This window comes from Oryzias latipes, chromosome 17 (assembly GCF_002234675.1).
Source record: "Oryzias latipes chromosome 17, ASM223467v1".
Lineage (NCBI taxonomy): Eukaryota > Metazoa > Chordata > Actinopteri > Beloniformes > Adrianichthyidae > Oryzias > Oryzias latipes.
The window spans coordinates 27,318,344-27,337,867 of NC_019875.2; the positions used below are offsets into that span (position 1 = coordinate 27,318,344).

The window sequence follows — 19,524 nt, forward strand, 5'->3', positions numbered from 1 at the left end:
GAAATTTACAAAACCTCATTTATTTATTTATTTTTTGGTAAAAGCGTAACGAAAATATCAAAATAATTCAACCTCACAGTTTTTTGTTTCTCCTGTCAATATACAATCATCTCAGTCAAACTTACATTCAATATATAAAAATATGAAAGCAACCTGTTGCTGGAAAATAGATAATATTGCAGAGTAAAAAAATCGGGGCTGGGAGTTGTTTTGGTCTTTGACAAGCTGGCAAACTGTTTCTACAGGCTGTGCAAAAGTTTTAACAGTCGGACTATGAGCCTCAGTTTGCACTTGTTCCCCTTTGTAGCGATGGCTTTGTATTCCACTGGTGATAGTCATGCCGCCGGTCATAAGGCACCCTTCGGTTTGGCTTGTTTGAAAGACGTGTGGGCTTGAATATCAGCCGCTATAAGAGACATTGGTACAAACTCTGAAGATAACATTGTGAAGGCCTTAAAAAAAAACCTTTGTAGACATGCAGAAAAGTGCATGAATAGCACAGGTAGGAGAGTACACACTTTGACAAAGCTCAACAATGATTGCAATCACAGGAACACTGATTGAAAACGGTTGCATGTGAGCACCGAGCTGCTTCTCATTTGAAACCAGGGAGGAGAAAAAAAGAAGTCTGCATATTTTTGAGCTCTCGCTGTGATTCCCTGACACTTCCCCTGGGCATGGAAAAAAAAAAGAATTAACAGAAGCTGGGGGTGGGAGTGGAGGATTCTCTGATGGCAGAAAGGTATCCCAGCTCAGTGTGCTACACAACAACCAGATTCCTCATGCTTGTGAAGAAGAGACATCCTAGAGAAGGTTTTGGAGCAGTTCTTGCATTGGTACTTTTTCACATCCGAATGGGTCTGTAGGTGAGCCCTGAGATTGGACCTGTCTGCAAACGCTCTGTTGCAGTGAGGGCAGGAAAACGGCTTCTCACCTGTTGGGTCAGACAGGAGAAAGGAGCTGGATTAGTGCACTGAGACGCCCCACTGAGAAGCATCCTCTTCTGAGTTGATGCTGAAGAAAAGTACTGGAAATCCCTGCTGCAAGTGCAACAGGGAATATTGCGCAGCCAAAATAAGTTCATCATGACTACAATCAAAGCAGCATTCGCACTCCAAAGCCCCACTCCCCCACTCACCCGTGTGCGTCCGGATGTGTCCTTGGAGCAGCCACGGTCTGGAGAAAGCCTTCCCGCATATTTTACAAACACAAGGCAACGTGTGAGTCCTGATGTGCATTTTGAGAGCTCCCAGGCTGACGTACTCCTTCTCGCAGTATTTACAGCTGAAGGATTTCCTCGTTTGGGCGTCGCAGTGCAGCTGTTTGTGCTTGAGCAGTCCAGAGTACGTGGAGTAGGATTTGCTGCACAAACTACATTGAAACTTCTCTGCCTCCACTCCGTGAGGGTCTGTCAGCTTGGGCAGCATCTGCTCGTCTTCATCGCTTCTCGGGCTCTCCGAGCCGCTGTGGTCTTTGGAGGAGGTGTCGGAGAGGGAGGACGGGTATCCAGAGATGGGGGAGAAGTCACTGGGGACGGGGGGCAGCGGCAGGCTACTGGTAGTCCACACTGTGACGGGGCTGTAGGCTGCCGGGCTCAGGATCTCCGGCTGGGGAATGACGGACAGGGGGAGGCCCTTGTAGAAGTGCGGCGTGATGAAGACTGGAAGATATGAAAAGTTATCAGAGGGAGGCTGTCATCACTGGAGTAATGTTGGTCTACATGATTTAAAACAACCTGTAAGTTCAGCGGAAAACGTAGGAAAAAAAACTTACCTGTTGGGCTTTCCAGTTCACTATAATTTGGCTTCTTTGCGGAGTTTATGTGTTTCTTGACTAGAAAAGAGCGTGGCATCTTGGGGGACAAAAAGTAAAACTTTTCTGCAAACTTTTTTTCCCCTTCCGTAATCAAAAGTCCCGCTTGAGTTCGCTGCGTAAAGAACAAACTCCTAAAGTTTTAAGTCCAGTGGTGCGTCATGGTGCGCCGCTGCGCTCTTGGAAACAGTGTAGCGGGTAGCTGTAAAGAGCTGTAAGTACTCCCTATCAGGTGCATGGGAGGAGCCAGTGCATTTGATTTACATAGGAGGCTCACACCGAATTAAAGTTCGGCTCCACAGATGTTCTGCTGCGCTACTGGAGCCCCCTACTGGGCAGGGCAGCTTCCATTCCTGTCAGTGAGACAGGTGCTTTCGGTGCAGTGATGCAAGCGCGCTTTGAAGTGAAATATGAAAGCGCAGATATTCTTTTTTAGATCAGTCCAAACGAGACAAACACATTCAGTTTGAGGTACCATGATGAAAAACAGAGCTGCTATTTAAAAGGCCATCTGTAATGCAATCATGGTTGGGCGCGTGCATGGTGTTACTCTGATTATTCTGGTCTATTGGAATTGCAAAACGCACCAGCCAAAATAAGCACACAAAAAAGTCGAGGATGATTTTCAATCTTATGTGGCAGCTATAACTTCACACCAATTGCACAGAGAAATGACTCCAATGTCCAACAACATGACCCAACTTGGTAGCTTCCAAATTGTCCTTCAGTGACTGGGGCAGAAGCTTCAGTGTACAGAAAGCCTCACGTTCCCTTCCAATGATTCAAAATGACATTCCTCCTTGAAGTGTAAATGCAAAGTCTTGTCCTTGTGAAGGTCAGCACCATTATCTAATTTATCCCTGCTTTTCCTGAAAGGGACAAGGAGAGGCAAACTTGGCAGTGTACGCCCCCTGGTGTTGGAGTTGATTCCTCCAAAGGAGGAGAGGTGCGGGGTGAACATCTTAACAAGACAAGAAGATGAGAACAAACAAAGGCAAAGTCTTAGGAGCAGCAATGGCCAAAAAAGCAGCCCCCTGGAGCACTTTGATTGGCTGGGTCAGCAGATATGAAAAGCTCCTTATGTCTGGGGCAGGCCTTAAGTTAATTGTGCACTGCTTATCTTATCAAGGAAACATAATTGCAGATCTTCTGTGTGCCAGCCGGATTATAAAAGGAAGGGAAGGTTATCAGTGAATAATAACTCCTGGCTGCTGTCGCAGATTCAGCGCTCTGTTTGGGCGAGGTAGAGAGGTGTTCGCTGGTGATCCAGCAGAAAGCATTTTGTGCACTCTTAAGGAAAATGCTTGGAAATCAATACCAGCCAAACCACATCTAAGACAAGCAGAGCATGCATGGTCAGGTGAAAAGTGCCTTCTTGCAGTTTTTATGCATCAGCACGGTTTCCTGCATCTGTGAAGATGCAGTTCCTCTGACAGGAGAAGGGAAATCATGCAGCAAAATCTTACTTCATTAAAAAAAGAAATGTGGGGCAAAAAATCTTTTCTGAGGATTTCGAGGATTTTTCTGCATCAGCTTATGCACAACTAGAACCAAAATAAAACAAAAAGTTTGTTTTTTTACAAACACTGATGTAAAAAAACGACAGATTTTTACACTTTAATGGATTTATAAACTCTAAAAATAAATGTTCATGTAATTTGAAGGTTCAAAATCTACTTTTTGGATTGCTTTTTTTGTTTCTAAACACTTTTTTAACCCCCCCCCCCTTTTTTAAAATAATTGTATCTGTCCTAACTCTGCGTTTTTATCTGTTTTACCTCATTGCTGATCTAATAAATGAGTCATGACACTATTTGGGAGGATAGATAACAGCATCCACTAAAGAGACAGTCATTCACGTTTGAGTTAAATAGAGGTGTAAGTTCAAATAAAGTCCAGTGAAAAAGCTGCAGCTAACACCCCGCCTCAGGGATACATATAAGTGTGGCAACATAGGTGTGAATTACCTTTCATTTGCCGGCGGATAACAGTTAAGCCCTCATGAAGGACAAAAAAAGGGGGGGGGGGGGCTCCCAGTGGAGGTGTTGCATGGCGAGGCGTGAGGTCAGTCTGCACATCAGTTTTTTATCTTTAAACCCTGCTGCCCTTGGTCCAGTTGGCTAAATAGGACCAAGCAATCCACTCCTACAGACTTTAACTACTAGAGCTTAACAAATGTCTGACAACAATGCACTCCCCCCCATTTCTGAGTAGCTATATGATGACAGGAGACTCGCTGGCGGTGAGGCAGCAGGATCCTTCAGTCGCCATGATGACAGCATAGAAAATGAGACGCACCTGGTCAGAGGGCGCAGCTGCTCTAGAGGCTTCAGCAAAGGATAGAAAAATACTAGAGTGACTGCCTGAATGCCTGTGAAGTGTCAGACCCAATGACTGCATATTCACCATTTATTCGTGGGGGGGGGGTCACAATTTTGTGCAGAAATTCTAGCCTGAAGTGTCCCAGCTGGAAAGTGAATTTCCAGCTGGGAAATCAACATCAACGGAAAAAATAAACTTGGATGTCTCTCACATCTTAAGATGTTTTTTTTCCCCTGATATTTCTGATTTCCATGCAGTCATTGGGTCTGACATCTTTCATTTTTGTCTGCAGACATGTTGCTATGTTTGTTAAACACGACCAGAAATGCTGCCGTGAATTTGCAGAACCTAAAAACAGTAAAACTTTTTTTAGCATGAGCATTTTCATTTCCAAGAACTTACCAGCAGCGATGCAGAATGGAAGAAAATATGTGGAAAATGTGCTAGATTTCTCTTTTATACCAGTGTGTAAGGATTGGTGCCTCTTTAGTTCAAGTTTTTATCTTCAGTCGTGTTTTGTGTTGTTTAAATGAGTGCACACCAGCTTCAAGTGTCCAATTCTGCCCTTCAGCTTAATTTAAAGAACTTCTCCAGTGACAATTCCCATGATTTCGTGGCATTTTGCTGATAATGGAGGACACATGTTAAAGAAATTGACTTTGAAATTGCATTTCTGAGTTTGTTTCTTGAAATCATTGTGAATCAGGAGGATATGAAAAAATGTCATTGCACTAAGCTCATAGCTGTGACATATGTGCTACAATCAAGGGGCCACCAGCTCCCTGCTCCGCTCCATTCTCATGCATCCACTTGTGCATGACCAGATCCATGTACGTCTTCGTTTTCCTTGTCTGAGCTGGCAACGGGCTCCATGCTGTACGACTGGATAGCTTGAATATCCCCCGCCATTTTTCTTGCACCAGCAATATCATGTTGGGGTGTTATTCAGATGGACGGGGCGGGCTTATTCTGCGTCAACAGTGCCGCTCTACAGTGTACTAGAAAATGACACAGGTTTTTAGTATGATATTTATGTCTTGATTTAGATCATCTTTTGCCTTTTTTGATCATTTTGTTGATCTGGGTAATCTGCACTGAGATGCTTTTTGGGATCTCCTCAAAGCTTTCATTTATGACAGTCATAAATCAGATGGTAGATCAGGGTGTCCACATTTTTTGCAAAGAGGGCCAGATTTGGTGAGGTGAAAATGTTTGAGGTCCAACCATTCAGCTGCATCATTCTTTGAACCCTTATCATGGCATTAAATGCAAATCAACTAATTTTATTTCAATTACAACATTTTCAAGAAATTTTTGTCTAAATTAGTGTTGATCTGTCTACATTCACGGTTAGCTTGTTGCAGATAACAGGTCGTGTCTGGTAGACCCTCTTAAAGCTGTCATTAGCTGTCACGCACTTCGGTGTGTGAAATTTGTTCTCTGCATTTGACCCATCGCCTGGGGGAGCCGTGAGCTGCAGACACAGCCGTGCTCTGGAACCATTTGGTGGTTTAACTCCCAAATCCAATACCTTCATGCCGAGTGTCAAGCAGGGAGGCACTGGGTCCCATTTTTAGAATCTTTGGCTCATGACCTTTCAGTCACAGGGTGGACTCTCCACCATAAGGCCACTATACTTGATCTTGAAAGCTGTGTCCTTGAAAACAACATTTTGGCACATATTATTGATTTAATGAAAAGAGCCTGTGGGCTGGTGGAAATGTGAACATGGGCTGTATTAGCCGGACTTTGGACATCTCTTAATTAGACAGTCTCAGAACAAAAAAAAATCTTTTTGTAGATTTTAATGTTGGAGTGAGTCCAGCCACCTGAATGAGTCACATTCTTATAAAATAATTTATGTGATCCTCTCTTCCTCCTGAATATTCATTCTTTGACATGAAACCAAAACCACAGTTTGATTTTTAATGTTTTTTTTTCTGAAGCTCAATAGACGATGTTCTCCTGACACCTTGTCCTTAAAGAAATTTTACCTCATCTCATGCTAAATGTCTCCAAATACGTCAAGTTACAGATGACCAGTATGTCCTTACTTTTCTCTAATGTCCTTAACCTCAAGGTCTAAACCTCAGATTGGTTCTTGGAAAAGCTTTATGGCGGACGGGAGTCAACGCAGACGTGATTGGTGGAAGGAAGAAAAAAATCTTTAGGACGTGTTGTGGTTTTTATTTTTTCAATGCAAAGCGGGGAGTCATGTCATCTTAATGGCACCAGAGTTGCGCGGCAGCCTCGTGTAAACGCAGACGGGCAGCGCGCGCGGAACGAGCTCCAGTCCTGTTGGCAGCGCGATGATGCGCGGCAGAGGCGGACCGGTGGCTGACGAGCTGGACCCGCTGCCGGGGATGTCGACGGAGAGGAGCCCCTGAATCCGGGCAAACATAATGGACAAACGTGCCGCTCCGTCCATCCATCCGCCGCCCCTCGTTCCCTCATCGCCTCTGCGTAGTGGACGTGGATGCCGTGTGGGCGATGCTGCCACAAGGGATGCTTTGTGTGTGACTGCGCCGCGATGTTTCGCAGCCGTCGCATAAATTAGAACAAGAAAAGCCGATCGGAAGGCAACAAATCTAAGGAAACATCACCACCTGTTACCAGAAAGGTAAGCCCCACCGACCCCTTTTTGCCTCGGTAGTTTAGCAAAAAACAACAACAACAAAAAAACAACAACCTTACAATAACCCCCTGAATTCACTTGGGCTTTACTTTTTGGATGTTATTTGCAGCCAGTTTCCTCCATGATCTGATGAGTGATGGAGCTTCGTTTTTGTGTGATGCAGTGCGCTGATCAGTTAACTTGAAGTAGGTCTCATGGTGAGGCTGCTTAAACTCCTCAGTTCGTGCAGGAACCTTTGCCTCATTGCCGGAGCACGACAGGCATGCAGGCAGCAGCCCATCTCTTCAGCCCAGTGCAGAGGCTGGCCCACAGAGCCATGCAGCTGCCTCATACTCTCTCCACACTGGATGCCAATCATGAACAACATCCCTTCTTGGGAGAGGGGGGGGGGGGGGGTGCCATTTTATAGCTATTCACAAATCCCTCATCAGAGGTCTTGCTTCTCCGTCCGACTTCGCAGCATGGAAGAAGCCCTGAGCATCCATCTATGTGAGGTGCTTTTCAGCTGGCCTTGCACACAAAAAAGAAAAACCTCTTGAATCCTCACTGTGTTTCTGACAATTTATGGTGTCTTTCTTAAGTGCAAGCTGATAGTCAATCAGTGCAGTTAGGTTTGGGCTGTCGGTGCCCCCGCAGGCACACACTGAGCTGAAATGAGCTGGTCGGGTCGCAATACGTTTGATGTACTTGACAGTCCGGCTTTCCACACAGGGGAAAGACATGTCGTTGACAATTTTATGTCCTTGCAGCAGCTTCCCCTCCCCCTGTTCTCTGCTTATCCCTTAAATCACGGTGGAGTTTGGGCCAACTGGCAGGGCCGCACTAACTGGAGATGAAAATAAGGATGAAGGAAAAAGTGATATGCAGTCACAGTCACATCTGGGTAATACCTTCGTCTAAAAGGAGGCGGATTCTGAGCACACCTGAGCGGCACAATCTTTCAGGAGATCTGGACACATCTGTGCTCCAAGTTCTCCTCAACTCCCCATCAGTTCTCCACTTTCAGAATCTCTGGATCCTTTTGAACATTTGGACTAGTTAAATCTTTTGGAAGGGAGATGATCAGTCTTAAGGCCTTACCAGAAGCAGTGAATACACACATTGACATCAATTATGTATGTTAACACATTCACCCTAGTGTTAGAGTCCCACAGCCATACCCGGTCGGTTGATACGTAATAGATCTGCTCTGAATATTCACGGGTTGCTCTTTTTGTGGTGTCAGTGAGGCAGAAGTGCATCTCGTTATGCCATGTGCCTTTACTCAGTGACCTATTTTGATGACAAAAAGTGTTCTGCATACAATGCATGAGGAAAAAAAACTTAGCAGGGACAAAATCCGATTATTTAGAGGTTAATTAGTTGAAGAAATGTCTGTTTAGTTTTTTTCCTTTAGTGATTTTTCCACATAAAGGGTGCACAAAGGTGGTGGGGATGTGCAGCTGGAAGGCTGGACATCTTCATCACCAGAAATCAGAAAAATGTGTCCCACCTGATGTTTCTGTGGGGCTTTAAAAGAAATTGTTTGGTCAGCCATTCGTTCATTCTGCTCCAGATGTTCAACTCACAGAGCATATGCTTTTATTGCAGAGGGATGCGTGAGCCGGTCAAATAAAACAAACTTGAGATGTTTTTTGTTTTTTTTCTGTTAGAATAGAGGTGGTAAGGGAAAATTTATTAGCGGTTTGTGCTACAAAGTCACTGTCATGCAACGAGAAAAACCATTAGTCTGTCTTAACGGAGACGGATGAGTAAACGAAACGAATGCACGCCGAACTCCTAATGGGAGAGAAGACAGGAGACACAAACCTCATTCATATGCATCCCATATACCCGCCTATCTGATTTAGAGGTTCAGGACTGCAACACTTGCTTAAAGCTGCATGTTGGTGGGTGAGGAGAAAACCAATAAGGGGTTAGATCAACCACCATGATTAATAATTGCTCAACATAGAAGTGACAATTCTTCCAACCGAGTATTTTCTGCGGTGAAATATCACTGCTTGCTTTTATGCGCTGCAACTTGTAAGTAGCCCACGCCGGACAATTTTAGGTCACATATGATTAATGTGAATGCTCCTCTTGTTCGTTAAGCACTGCAGCTCTGACGGCACGCTACGGTCGCAGCTCAGCCTCGAAGGTTCACAATGTAATCTGTGTTTTTGTTTCCATTTAATATTTGAAGCCCATTCAACCACAGAGGTGCCTAAAAACAGCCCTTGGCTGCTTTAAATGTACTTTACGGTTTGTCATGTTCAGAAAGTGCACATTTTTGCTGCATTATTCCTTCTGTAAATTACCTAAATAAAGCATTTACTTGCGTAGTTCTGAATCAACTTGTCAGTTGGTACTAAAAAAGGAGCTAAAGTGGTGGGTATGGGCTCTCTGTGGGCAAAAAATGGTCAGAGCTGCACATGAGAAATATCAAGAATGGTTATCCTGTAGGAAAATGTTCATGAACAATTTTTTTCTACAGGCATGACGCGGGCGGCAGGTCGTAGTAAACACTTGTACATCATGTAGAGGAAAGGATGAAGTAGGAGACGTGATGTCTTATGGATTTTTCTAAAATGTTTTCTCCCTTGAATCCTGCGCACTGTGCAAGGAGCTTGTTAGCGCTTTTCACGTGATAAGTGCACGCTCCCTGCATGCCCGTTGCATGCTCCTAGCGTGCATCCTTACTATTAGAAATGAAAAAAATTAGACAATCGACCTGCACACCCCTTGCGTGAGGTCTTCACACGGACTAGAGTGTAGCATAAACCGCATGACAGCATCACCAATACGTCATAAGTGCGTCTAACTTACATTATTATCCAAATACTTCCCAATACACTCACCACATGCAGGCAATGGTGCGTTCCATTTTCGTGACACCCCTTTATGTGCCACACATCTGTGCTCCCCTAAAGATGCGGCGCTCCTCTTGACCCGTCACGGGCCCGGACAACCCCAACACCCGTAGCACTTGTACGGGTCAACTCCCCTCATATATTTTCTTAAATATATATATATATATATATATATATATATATATATATATATATATATATATATATATATATATATATATATATATATATATATATATATATATATATATATATATATATATATATATATATATATATGAAATATATTCCTGTTTATTTCCTCTGTTCCTTATTAAAATTGTGAATAATTTAAACTTAATAAACAGCCTGCAGTCATAATAAATTAAGAAACACTAATGAGACAAAATGAACAGTTATGTTTAATAGGTTTAAAATCTTGGCAATTAAAGAAAAACAACAAATCTCATCGCAACAATAGCAAGTAAGACACAGAAAGTCAACACTCCTGTCTTTCCAAATCCTTTCTCAGTCTTTGCTGAGCTGAGGTTTACAGATTTTGAAAACAAGACGTTTGTGAGTAAACATTAATTACCAATGTATTTATTTGCCTCTTGTATTAATATTACAATTTTCAACAAATTGGGTTGTTTTGTGTTTGCAACCTTCCTGCACTTCTTCTAAATCCTCATTATTTGCTGTTTTGCCAATAATTATTCTTAGATGATCAACCGCAAATCCCAGGTATACAACCTGTTTGCATGTGTAAACAACTTTGCATTGCTCATGGGGGTATTCCAGAAAGCATGTTTAAACTACCCTGACTTTAACCCTGAACTCTGGCTGAAATCCGCCTGAACTTCCTTACTCTGGGTATGTCGGCTCCAAAACACTGGATATGAGTTGGCGTAATTACGCTCGACTTGGTAATCCTGGGTTAATGCGATCCATTTATGCACGGCAAGTACATAAAGACATTCTCAATGGATCGCAGATTTCCGGAGTCATTAGCAACATGAATCACAGATATGTATTAACAAGGCTCTGACATTAACTTCAGTGCTTGTAATAGAATGATGAACTAGGGATGCTAAAAGACCACATCTTCGTCTCCCTCCCTCTCACTCATGGTGCAGAAAGAATTAAACATAACAGGACAAAATAACTAGACAAAACACAGTAAAACAGCTAAAAAAACAAAACATATTTGGTCAAAATCTCACACTTAAATCCAAATCGGTCCAGACAGGCAAAGGGAATGGTATCCCACAATCCCTTGCGTTGCCAATCTAACAGCGGCACCAAAGTTACACCTACTTAATTGAATTAATTTGAATGAAAGTAAAATAAATGTCTGATACTACGTGTTATTTTTAAGTTGACTGAATTAAAAATATTTATCTTAACTGAAGCAAATAATTAACTTAGATCAAAGTAAAAAAATTATCTTTCCAACATCCATATGTGGTCTTATCATCCTCTCATGGTGGAAAACTTATTATCTGAGCTTCTTCATCCACTAAATCATCTTCAAATGGACACGCCATGCTGCTTCACCTCTCTGTAAACAAACCAACCTTCAACTAAACCTGCTCCAGACCAGGTTATGTTCAGAGCATTAGTTGCTATGGCAACCTGACATGCCCTGAAACATACCTCAGTTTTTAGAACCGAAAGCCGAGGTTATCCACTTCCTTAGCCTCAAACTTACCGTGGTAATTCTCACAACCTGCTTTTTGGAATACCCCCCTGAGGTACAGATGATGAACAAACAAGCAAACAATTGTCTTGACCTGTTATAAAGGCAGCAGCAATAAGGGTGTGTCAAGGAGCAGAAAAGACAATTAACTCAATAGAAACCTCAAGGTGCTGAAGTCAATACCAGCAAAATGAATAATTCCTGGAAACATTAAATATTTTGACCAAAGATCTGTAAATGATGGAAGGTTACCAGCAGACGGGTGACAGAATGAAAGCTCTGTGAGCTAAAAGGAAACATTCAGATGCTAAATGGTGGAAATATGTTTTTGCTTCATTTAATGAAAGTCCTTTTAGATCCTTCAGTTCCATAGATATTTTAAGTAAATGTTCCCATCTGTTAGTGGTTATTTTTTTTAATCCATCACATTAAGGGTTTGATTCATGCGGTCAAACACTCGTCCTGCTTCCTGTGCGGCCAGTTTTTTATGAACTCTGAAAAAGGGCAAATCTTTTTAAAAGAGTTTGTAATTTTTCACGTCACGTTTAGCAGACAGAAAAGGTTGTAAAGGTTGTTTCTGTAAAGTTGTGTCATTGCTTTTTAACAAACTGCTGTGAGTCTGTGAACGTCATGTTAGCTGGGTGAGCACTGTCGTCTCCCTGAGTGCAGCTTTTATTGTGAAGATTTATTTCCTCTGTGTTTGTGTGTGTGTGTGTTCTTCTTTTGGTTTCTTGTTGTTTTAAGTGGTTTCAGGGTTGGTGGTTTGAAGATGACCTAATTAGAGATCAGAGGCAGGTTGACAGAAAATATAATTATTTCTATTATACTCTATTTATAATTATTGAATCATCACAAATTTATAAGTGGACTTGAACATGAAAAACCAAACATGTTTGTATTCATTGGACCAATTAACCAACTCTATTACAGCTATGGTGATTACGTAACCCTGGGGTGAACAAAAAAGTAGAAAGAAAACAGGAAAAAAGCAAAATTAAATCAGGAAAACAAAGCAAACAAGGTAAATAATGACCTTTACATTAGCCCCCCCTTAAGCGACAGCTCCCAGATGCCCCTAACAGACAAATAGTCTGAGAGAAGGACGGATTTTAATTTGCCTAAATGTTTTTTCCATAAGTTTTCAAATCGGGACATGTCCAGGGTGTATTGAATTACAGAGGCTCCTTTATAGGAAAGCACATATTGAGCGGTAGGTGTTATTTGTAAAAGGAGAGGAATGACAGTAAAGATTTATTTGTATCACAGAAAAATGTACATGAAAGACGTTCACAGTCTTTTGCAGTTCGGCTCTGGGCTGACGACGTCTTGCACACTTAGGATGAACTTGAACCATAGATGTACAAACTCCACAGTCTGGACCAAGCGGCCAAAGAGGAAAACACAACATTTATTATAAAAACGAAAGTTTAATTTTTCTCCAAAAAATGTATATATTTATAAACTGGGCCCTTAAAAGAGGTCAACAGAAACAATTAACTGAGGCAACAAACTTAACTTTAACTTAACCAACTGAACAGAGTAAGTCACAGAATCCCAAAGACACAACAGGGGAACATATATTAGTGGTTGATCAGACCACCTGAGAAACATGGGGGGGGGGGGGGGGGGGGCAAAGACAACATACAAGACTAAACAACAAAACTTGGTCTTTTAGTGGAAAAGAAGAATCATCAAAAGTGGAACAAAATTAGAACAAAATGAATGATAAACAGAAGCATGCAAATAAAACAATTAAATAAGTCCATGGTTTCTCCCCCTTGGAGGCGTCTGTGGATGGCGCCGCCCAATTGCCTGACTGGAGCATTTAAAGGCTGTGTTACTTGACTTCCTCTTTTGGCCTCACAGCACAGCTCCAGGAGCCGGTAACGACCAGTAACACCCTCAGAACTGGCAACTCAAAAACAGGTGACATTAATCAAACAAACCAAAGTGAGTGAACTAAACAAATGCACATGTATGTGCTACAAATAAATACTGAAAACAAAGACTAAATGCATGTTTTAACTCAGAAAAGTGTGCATTTATTTAAGAATAAAGGACCTGAAATAACAAAGTTATTAAAATGAAGTGTGCGGTGGTGGGGGTGGCAGGGTATCCCATTACAGGGGCTTTTAGGTATATTTTCTGCAGAAAAGCTTAATTCAGCAGGAATTTTCCAGTTTTGAAATTCAGTTCTGAAACTTTAAACATTTGTTCAAATGTACATTTGTGGAAGAAGCTAATGAGGGCTACTGGACCATCTTTTCATCTAGTTTTCTTGGTGACGTCGGCAGTTGTCCTGGTGTTTCTGTTGTGTGTGTGTGTGGCACACAGTGGTTTATGTTATGTGACATTAAATACTATCAAAAAGTTTGAAATTGTACTACATTAATCTGAAGTGAGAGTTAGATATTAATTACACGTAGCCACTAATCTTCGGCTACTTAAAAATATATCAAACGGACGTAATATTTGGCACCAACAACCATGTCAGCATCCCGTTCCGATGTTCGGTTTGACCTGCAGCAGATTGTCTTGACCGTGTCTACATTAATTGAGTTGCTGCCATGTGATTGGCTGATTAGAAGTTTGCTTTAACGAGCAGTTGGACAGGTATGCCTGATAAAGCGGTCGGTGAGTGTGCACTTTCTAATAAAATATAGGGGTTTTGTTTGTTGAAATGTTGCACGTAACAGATAAAATGCGATATTTGTGGTATATATAAATGTGTATTTATTTATAGCCACAAACATATAAATAAACGAATTGACCTAAAAATGCAAACTTGAAAAAGTTCCAGTGTGTCTTTAAATTTCAGAACATTTATCAACTCTTGATGGTTTATGCTACTCAGAATTCGTCATGTTCCCTAAGAAAGTATTGCAATTCATATTACAAAGTTTGGATTTGGGATTATTTTTGCCTTAGCAGTTGAGCGAGTTTTGTATTTCTCTACTTTGTATTCAGTCAGTAAGCGCGTGTTCTTCTGCCGGGTAGCACCAATTGAATCGAGCCAGCCCTCAGCAAAATGCTGAGCTCTATAATCCTTTCATGTACTCAAAAACACAGTATGGTGCCATTTTCAGAACCCTCAGTCTTTCCCTGAGAGGAAACTTAGGCATCACTGCTTCAAAAAGCCCAAATGACTACATGTATATATTTGGAAGTGTTTTATGCCTACGTAGAACAATAAAATGAATTAATTCAGTGTGACGAAGGCTTTGTGTTTGTTTCATGTAAGGTGATGCAGCTCATTTGTTAAATCTATTGATTCACAGGTAATGGGTCTTAAATCTATTGATTCACAGGTTATGGGTCATTGTATTATTTATTTGACAAAAGTTTTAAAAAAAATCCCAATCGAGTTAGCTACCTCTCAGCATCAAAAACAGCACAGAATTCAATGTATCTTGTGTGTTAACTGTATTCTGTTCTGCCTTTTCTACATGCTGCCATACAACAAAATCTATAAATAATGAAATTCACTAATTTAAATGGGTTCCCACCTGATATGTTGTAGCTCTGTGCTGCAACAGATCACTGTTGGGAAAGTTTGAATCTCAGTCCTTAAATGTGTCCATCACTAATTCACTCCTCTGTCCATCATTCTTGCGCCTCCAGCATAGAAAGCACTGCTGGCTGTACCCAGGGCATCAGGTATTGACTCTCCAGATAATAGAAGGCTTATTTTTCTGACAAATGCCACGAAAAATTGAAACTATGATGAGAAACCCTTTGCATCTCTGCTCGGCGATCGATTTCAAACGTAATCTGAGCGAGAAGAAAAAGGAGGTAGCACCTCCTGTGGCATACAAAGCAGTCCCTGTTGGTTACAAAATGTACTCTGTAAATACACCGGTGTTCACACCGCAGCCTCTTCGTATGAGCAACTGCAGGAGTAACACCAGGGAAGCTCATTTGTATGTCAGAGGGAAAATGATCACAGTTTTGAAAACAGGTCTTTAAATAAAAACAGAAAAGAGCTGAAGCGGTCTACCACCAGAGAGTTTCTATTGTAGCCGTTAAACATGTTTGCATACGGTTTTTTCCTTTAGGTAACTCCTGTCAAGCATTATCTGATACATAAATGCTCAATTTGAACATTTTTGAATTGCCAAACAGGAGATATAACCATAAAATCTCAAATATTATGTCATTTTTACCCTTTTCTTTAATATTTGGAATTATTTAAGGCTGTAACTAAAAGAGAAAAACTGTTTTTGTGATTTGTATGGATTCTACAGATTTTATTATGAATATTCTCAAAATATAAACATTTTGAGCTGTATCGATAAAACCAAATAATTAAAAACTGGATTTTGGCTGCTGCCTAATCCTCTCCTCTGCATCCTCCTCCCTCACACAAATCCCCTTTATGTCATTTTACTCTGCATCCATGGACCTCCTCTTTGGTCTTCCTCTTGGCCTCGTTCCTGGTAGCACCAGCTTTTTACCAACAACAACACTGTCCAAACCATCTTCATCTGCTTCCCTGCATTTATCTCCAAAACATCTGTCCTCTGATGGATTCATTCCTGATCCGTCCTCATTGCTCCCAAGGAGAACCTCAACATCTTCATCTCTGCCTCCTGTGTCTGCATCAGTCTCTAAACAAACATCATGGCTGCTCTCAGCAGTCTTCTACACCTTTTCTTTCATTCTTGCTGACAGTCTTTTGGCACAGACATCCACTCACTTTCCAAGTTCTTGTTAAACAGTCCGGTCAGAAACTCCACTGCTACTTCCTATATACGCTTCCATTCCTCCACAGGTATGTTGTCAGGACCAACTGCCTTTCCAGTCTTCATCCTCTTCAATGTCTTCCTCACTTGATCTGTGCTGCTTCCTGCTCCACAGCATCCACCACCACGTCTCCATATCTGCTTTCCTCATTCCTGATACAAGTACTGTATGCTCCTCCAAGTTTTTCTGATCACTCCAGATTTTGATCTCCCGAAACCTGTTTCAGCTTAACCCTACTTCATCTTCTGCTCTTCCCTTGCTTCTTGTCTTCCTCACCACCAGTCATCCTCACATCTGGTGACACTCTCCTTAGTCATGAGTTTGCAGTCACCGAGCTCTCAGATTACAACGTCTACACAAGATGCAATCAAATGCTTGCTCTTTCCTCCACTCCCATGACACCTTTTACTCCTCTCATTCCTGGAAAAATAAATGTTTTTCTTTTATGATATTATTTGACAGATCTATGATACAGCTTTGAAAAAGTAAATGTTGAAATGAATTCCAAAGAAAGAATGTTTTAAAATGTACACATTTTTATGTAAATAGCATTTTGAGGTTTTCTGTTGCAGGAAAAGCGCATTATAAAAAGAGTAATATTTGAATTTGAGCATGTAAAATACATATTTAAAGTTGAAATCAATATCAGATTTCCTCAAAGAACAGACTTTAAAAGGGAAGATTTTGTAAAGTACCTGCTGAGATACTTTCTGAAGGTAAAACAGATTTTGAATTAGGAACAGCAAGGAATATGAATAATTTTCTCATTTTTTGAAAAGTTAATAATAGACTCCAATGCAGGAGAAGATTTTTTTGCATTTCTCGAAAAAAACAAAACATTTCACATAAGGGTGCTCCGATTGATCGGTCGCCGATCATAATCGGCCGATTATAGCTTTGGGATGTTTGATCGGCCGTCTCTATAAAGGCCGATCCAGAAAAGCCGATCAGATGACGCAAAACTCGCGAGACGATTTTTTTACGCGCTGCTAAAAATGGCTTCACCGGTCTGGCAATTCTACGTGGTGTTCGAAAAAGATAATACATTAGCAATCTGCAACGTGTGTACCAAGCAAATCCCACGAGGCGGAAAGCACGCAAAACATTTTAACACCACCAACCTCATCAGACATTTGAAGGTTAGTCGCGTAAAGGAATATGAGCAGTTTTCAAAGTTAGCTAGCGCAAAGAGAGAGCGAGACAGTTCAGCAACTCAAGCGCCACTCACTCAGCTGTCAGTAACAGAGACATTTCAAAGAAAGCAACCCTACAGCAGGGACAGTAAGAAGCATAAAGAGATATCAGACAAAATAATGGAATTCATTTGCCTAGATCACCAGCCTCTGTCTGTTGTGGAAGACGAAGGGTTCCAGCGACTCATGTCCTATTTAGATTCACGTTACACTCTGCCAGGGCGTAAATATTTCAATAACCAATGTCTGACTGACTTAAAAAAATATTTTGGCTATAGCATTTTTTGTTGCAGTTTTAAAAGTAGCCTAAAGCTAAATTTAAAGACTCAGATGTTATGTCTTATCTTATTTTATTTATATATTCTCCAGGAAAGTTGTATTAGTCAAGTCCTAAGTTGTTCCTAATAACCAAACACATGCTGCTAAGTTAATTTGTTGGAAATGTTGCTTCCAAATAAATACACAGTTGTCAATTCATGATGCGTTGTCTTCTCTTAATTGTAATACTTAATGTGCATTGCTGTTAAATATTGTTTAAAAAATTATGCTACATGATAAATAGAAGGCTTCAAATAGACCCTGTAATCGGTGATCGGTATCGGTATCGGGTGATACAGCTTCCAGCAATCGGGGATCGGTGATCGGCCCCAAAAATCCTGATCGGAGCACCCCTAATTTCACATTATTGTGAAGAAACTAAAAGATTACCACTCTCTGTTTGTTTGTTTTTTGTAAAATGATTTCATGCTGAGAGTTAATGTCTTGAGGACAGAACAACATTTTTTGTGCTACTAAACAATGAAAAAATGCACCCACCTTAAAAATAGGGCTTATTTTTAAACCTATGAATTATTTATCATTTTTAATTTATTTTGTTGTGCTAATTTTGTATCTATTTCACTTTAATTTGTTGTATTTTAAGTACATTTGGGAAGCTCAAACCTGCTTCCATTAGTAATTAATCTGCTCTGGTTTGCGTTTCTCCTGATGGCGCTCTGAGTTAAACATGTGATCAGAAGCATGACAAATGAGCACAGTGAATCCACATATTATATCAGGAGGAAGACTGATTTGTTTTAGAGATAAAGGCTACATACAAGGGTGTGTGTATTTATAACATCAGAATGGGCTGGCAGCAACATTAGCAGACATGGCGGATTATGTGAAACGTTGTCATTTCAGTTCTGTTCCTGTCGAACAGCAACGTCCTGGGATAACATCATGTTTGAGTAACCTGGTGTGTGGAATCACCACTCTTTAAATTAAAGTGTCAGGCACCGTATGTTCCAGGTCACAGAAGACATTAACATAGAGTGCAGTGAGTGAAGCCGCTCCTGAAACTGCATTTGCTGGAGCACAAAGTTGCCCGTGGAGTCTCCTGCCAGAGCCAGCGGCCATTTATCATCCTGTTTGGTCCACAGCTGTCCGCTGAGTCGGGAGATGAAGATGTCATGTTGCAATCTCCACATCATCTCGTTTGTGGGTTTTTTTTGGTGTGTGTTTCTTTTGTACAAAAGACAAGACCATTATTTCCAAAGCGCTGCTTGGCAGATTGGTTGGATGGAAAACATCTTTTGGGCGTGACAGTTAAAAGAGTACTGCTGACTCCACTTAAATGACAGAAAAAGGTCTGGACTTTTTTTTATTATTGGAATGCTGCAGGAAAATGAAAAAAGAATGAAAGTACCGACATCTGACAAGACGCACAGAAGAGCACACCCTGAGACAAAGAACTCGGCCCCTAACTCATCTTTCAGCTGACCGCATGCGGGCATTCATTTTTTAAAGCTGCTCCACAAAGGATGTCAGGACAGCTCTTACATCCATTACACAGAGATGTTACAGAATATGAGAGTGCAGGAGGAGACAAAAGCTCCCAGTCACTTTGTTATGTTCAATAAAGCACCCAAATAAATCAATGGAACCCAAATATTTGTGCGTGCACTTTAGGTAGCAGAGTAGTAGAATTACAAAGGAGAGTTGCTTTACAGACCCACTCTGATGAAAAGGGTGTTTTTAACATGTTCTTGTTGCATTCTTCTTAAGATTTAGGACATATATAACAAAAATTAAGCATAAAATTGCATTTCTGAGTATTTCTTTACGTAAATCGTGAATCAGGAGCAGACAAAAAAAATGCCGTTGCAGAGGGATCAGCTATTTATTTTTTGTAAACCTTTTATGCGCAGAGTTTATTGACAAAAACATCGAATGTTGTGACAGATCTGCATCTCTGCTCACGTCATTGTATTTTAGTTATTTAGAAAGAAACAAGATTTAAAAAAAATA

The 19,524-nt window shown here is 41.1% G+C and overlaps 2 protein-coding genes across 2 annotated transcripts in view; one reads left to right on the top strand and one right to left on the bottom strand.

The window, feature by feature from the left end:
- Positions 1-2,018, bottom strand: snai2 (snail family transcriptional repressor 2). The gene is made up of 3 exons (XM_004079391.4): positions 1,774-2,018; positions 1,139-1,660; positions 1-934 (listed from the first exon to the last, which is right to left on the bottom strand). The coding sequence occupies exons 1-3, from the start codon at positions 1,850-1,852 to the stop codon at positions 753-755; spliced, it is 783 nt and encodes a 260-aa protein (XP_004079439.1). The 5' UTR covers positions 1,853-2,018; the 3' UTR covers positions 1-752.
- Positions 2,019-6,262: 4,244 nt separating this feature from the next.
- sntg1 (syntrophin gamma 1) overlaps positions 6,263-19,524 on the top strand; it is a 61,498-nt gene continuing 48,236 nt past the window's right edge. Inside the window, exon 1 of the mRNA XM_004079482.3 lies at positions 6,263-6,754. The gene's annotated coding sequence lies outside the window, so the exon portion shown is untranslated. The remainder of the gene's footprint in view (positions 6,755-19,524) is intronic.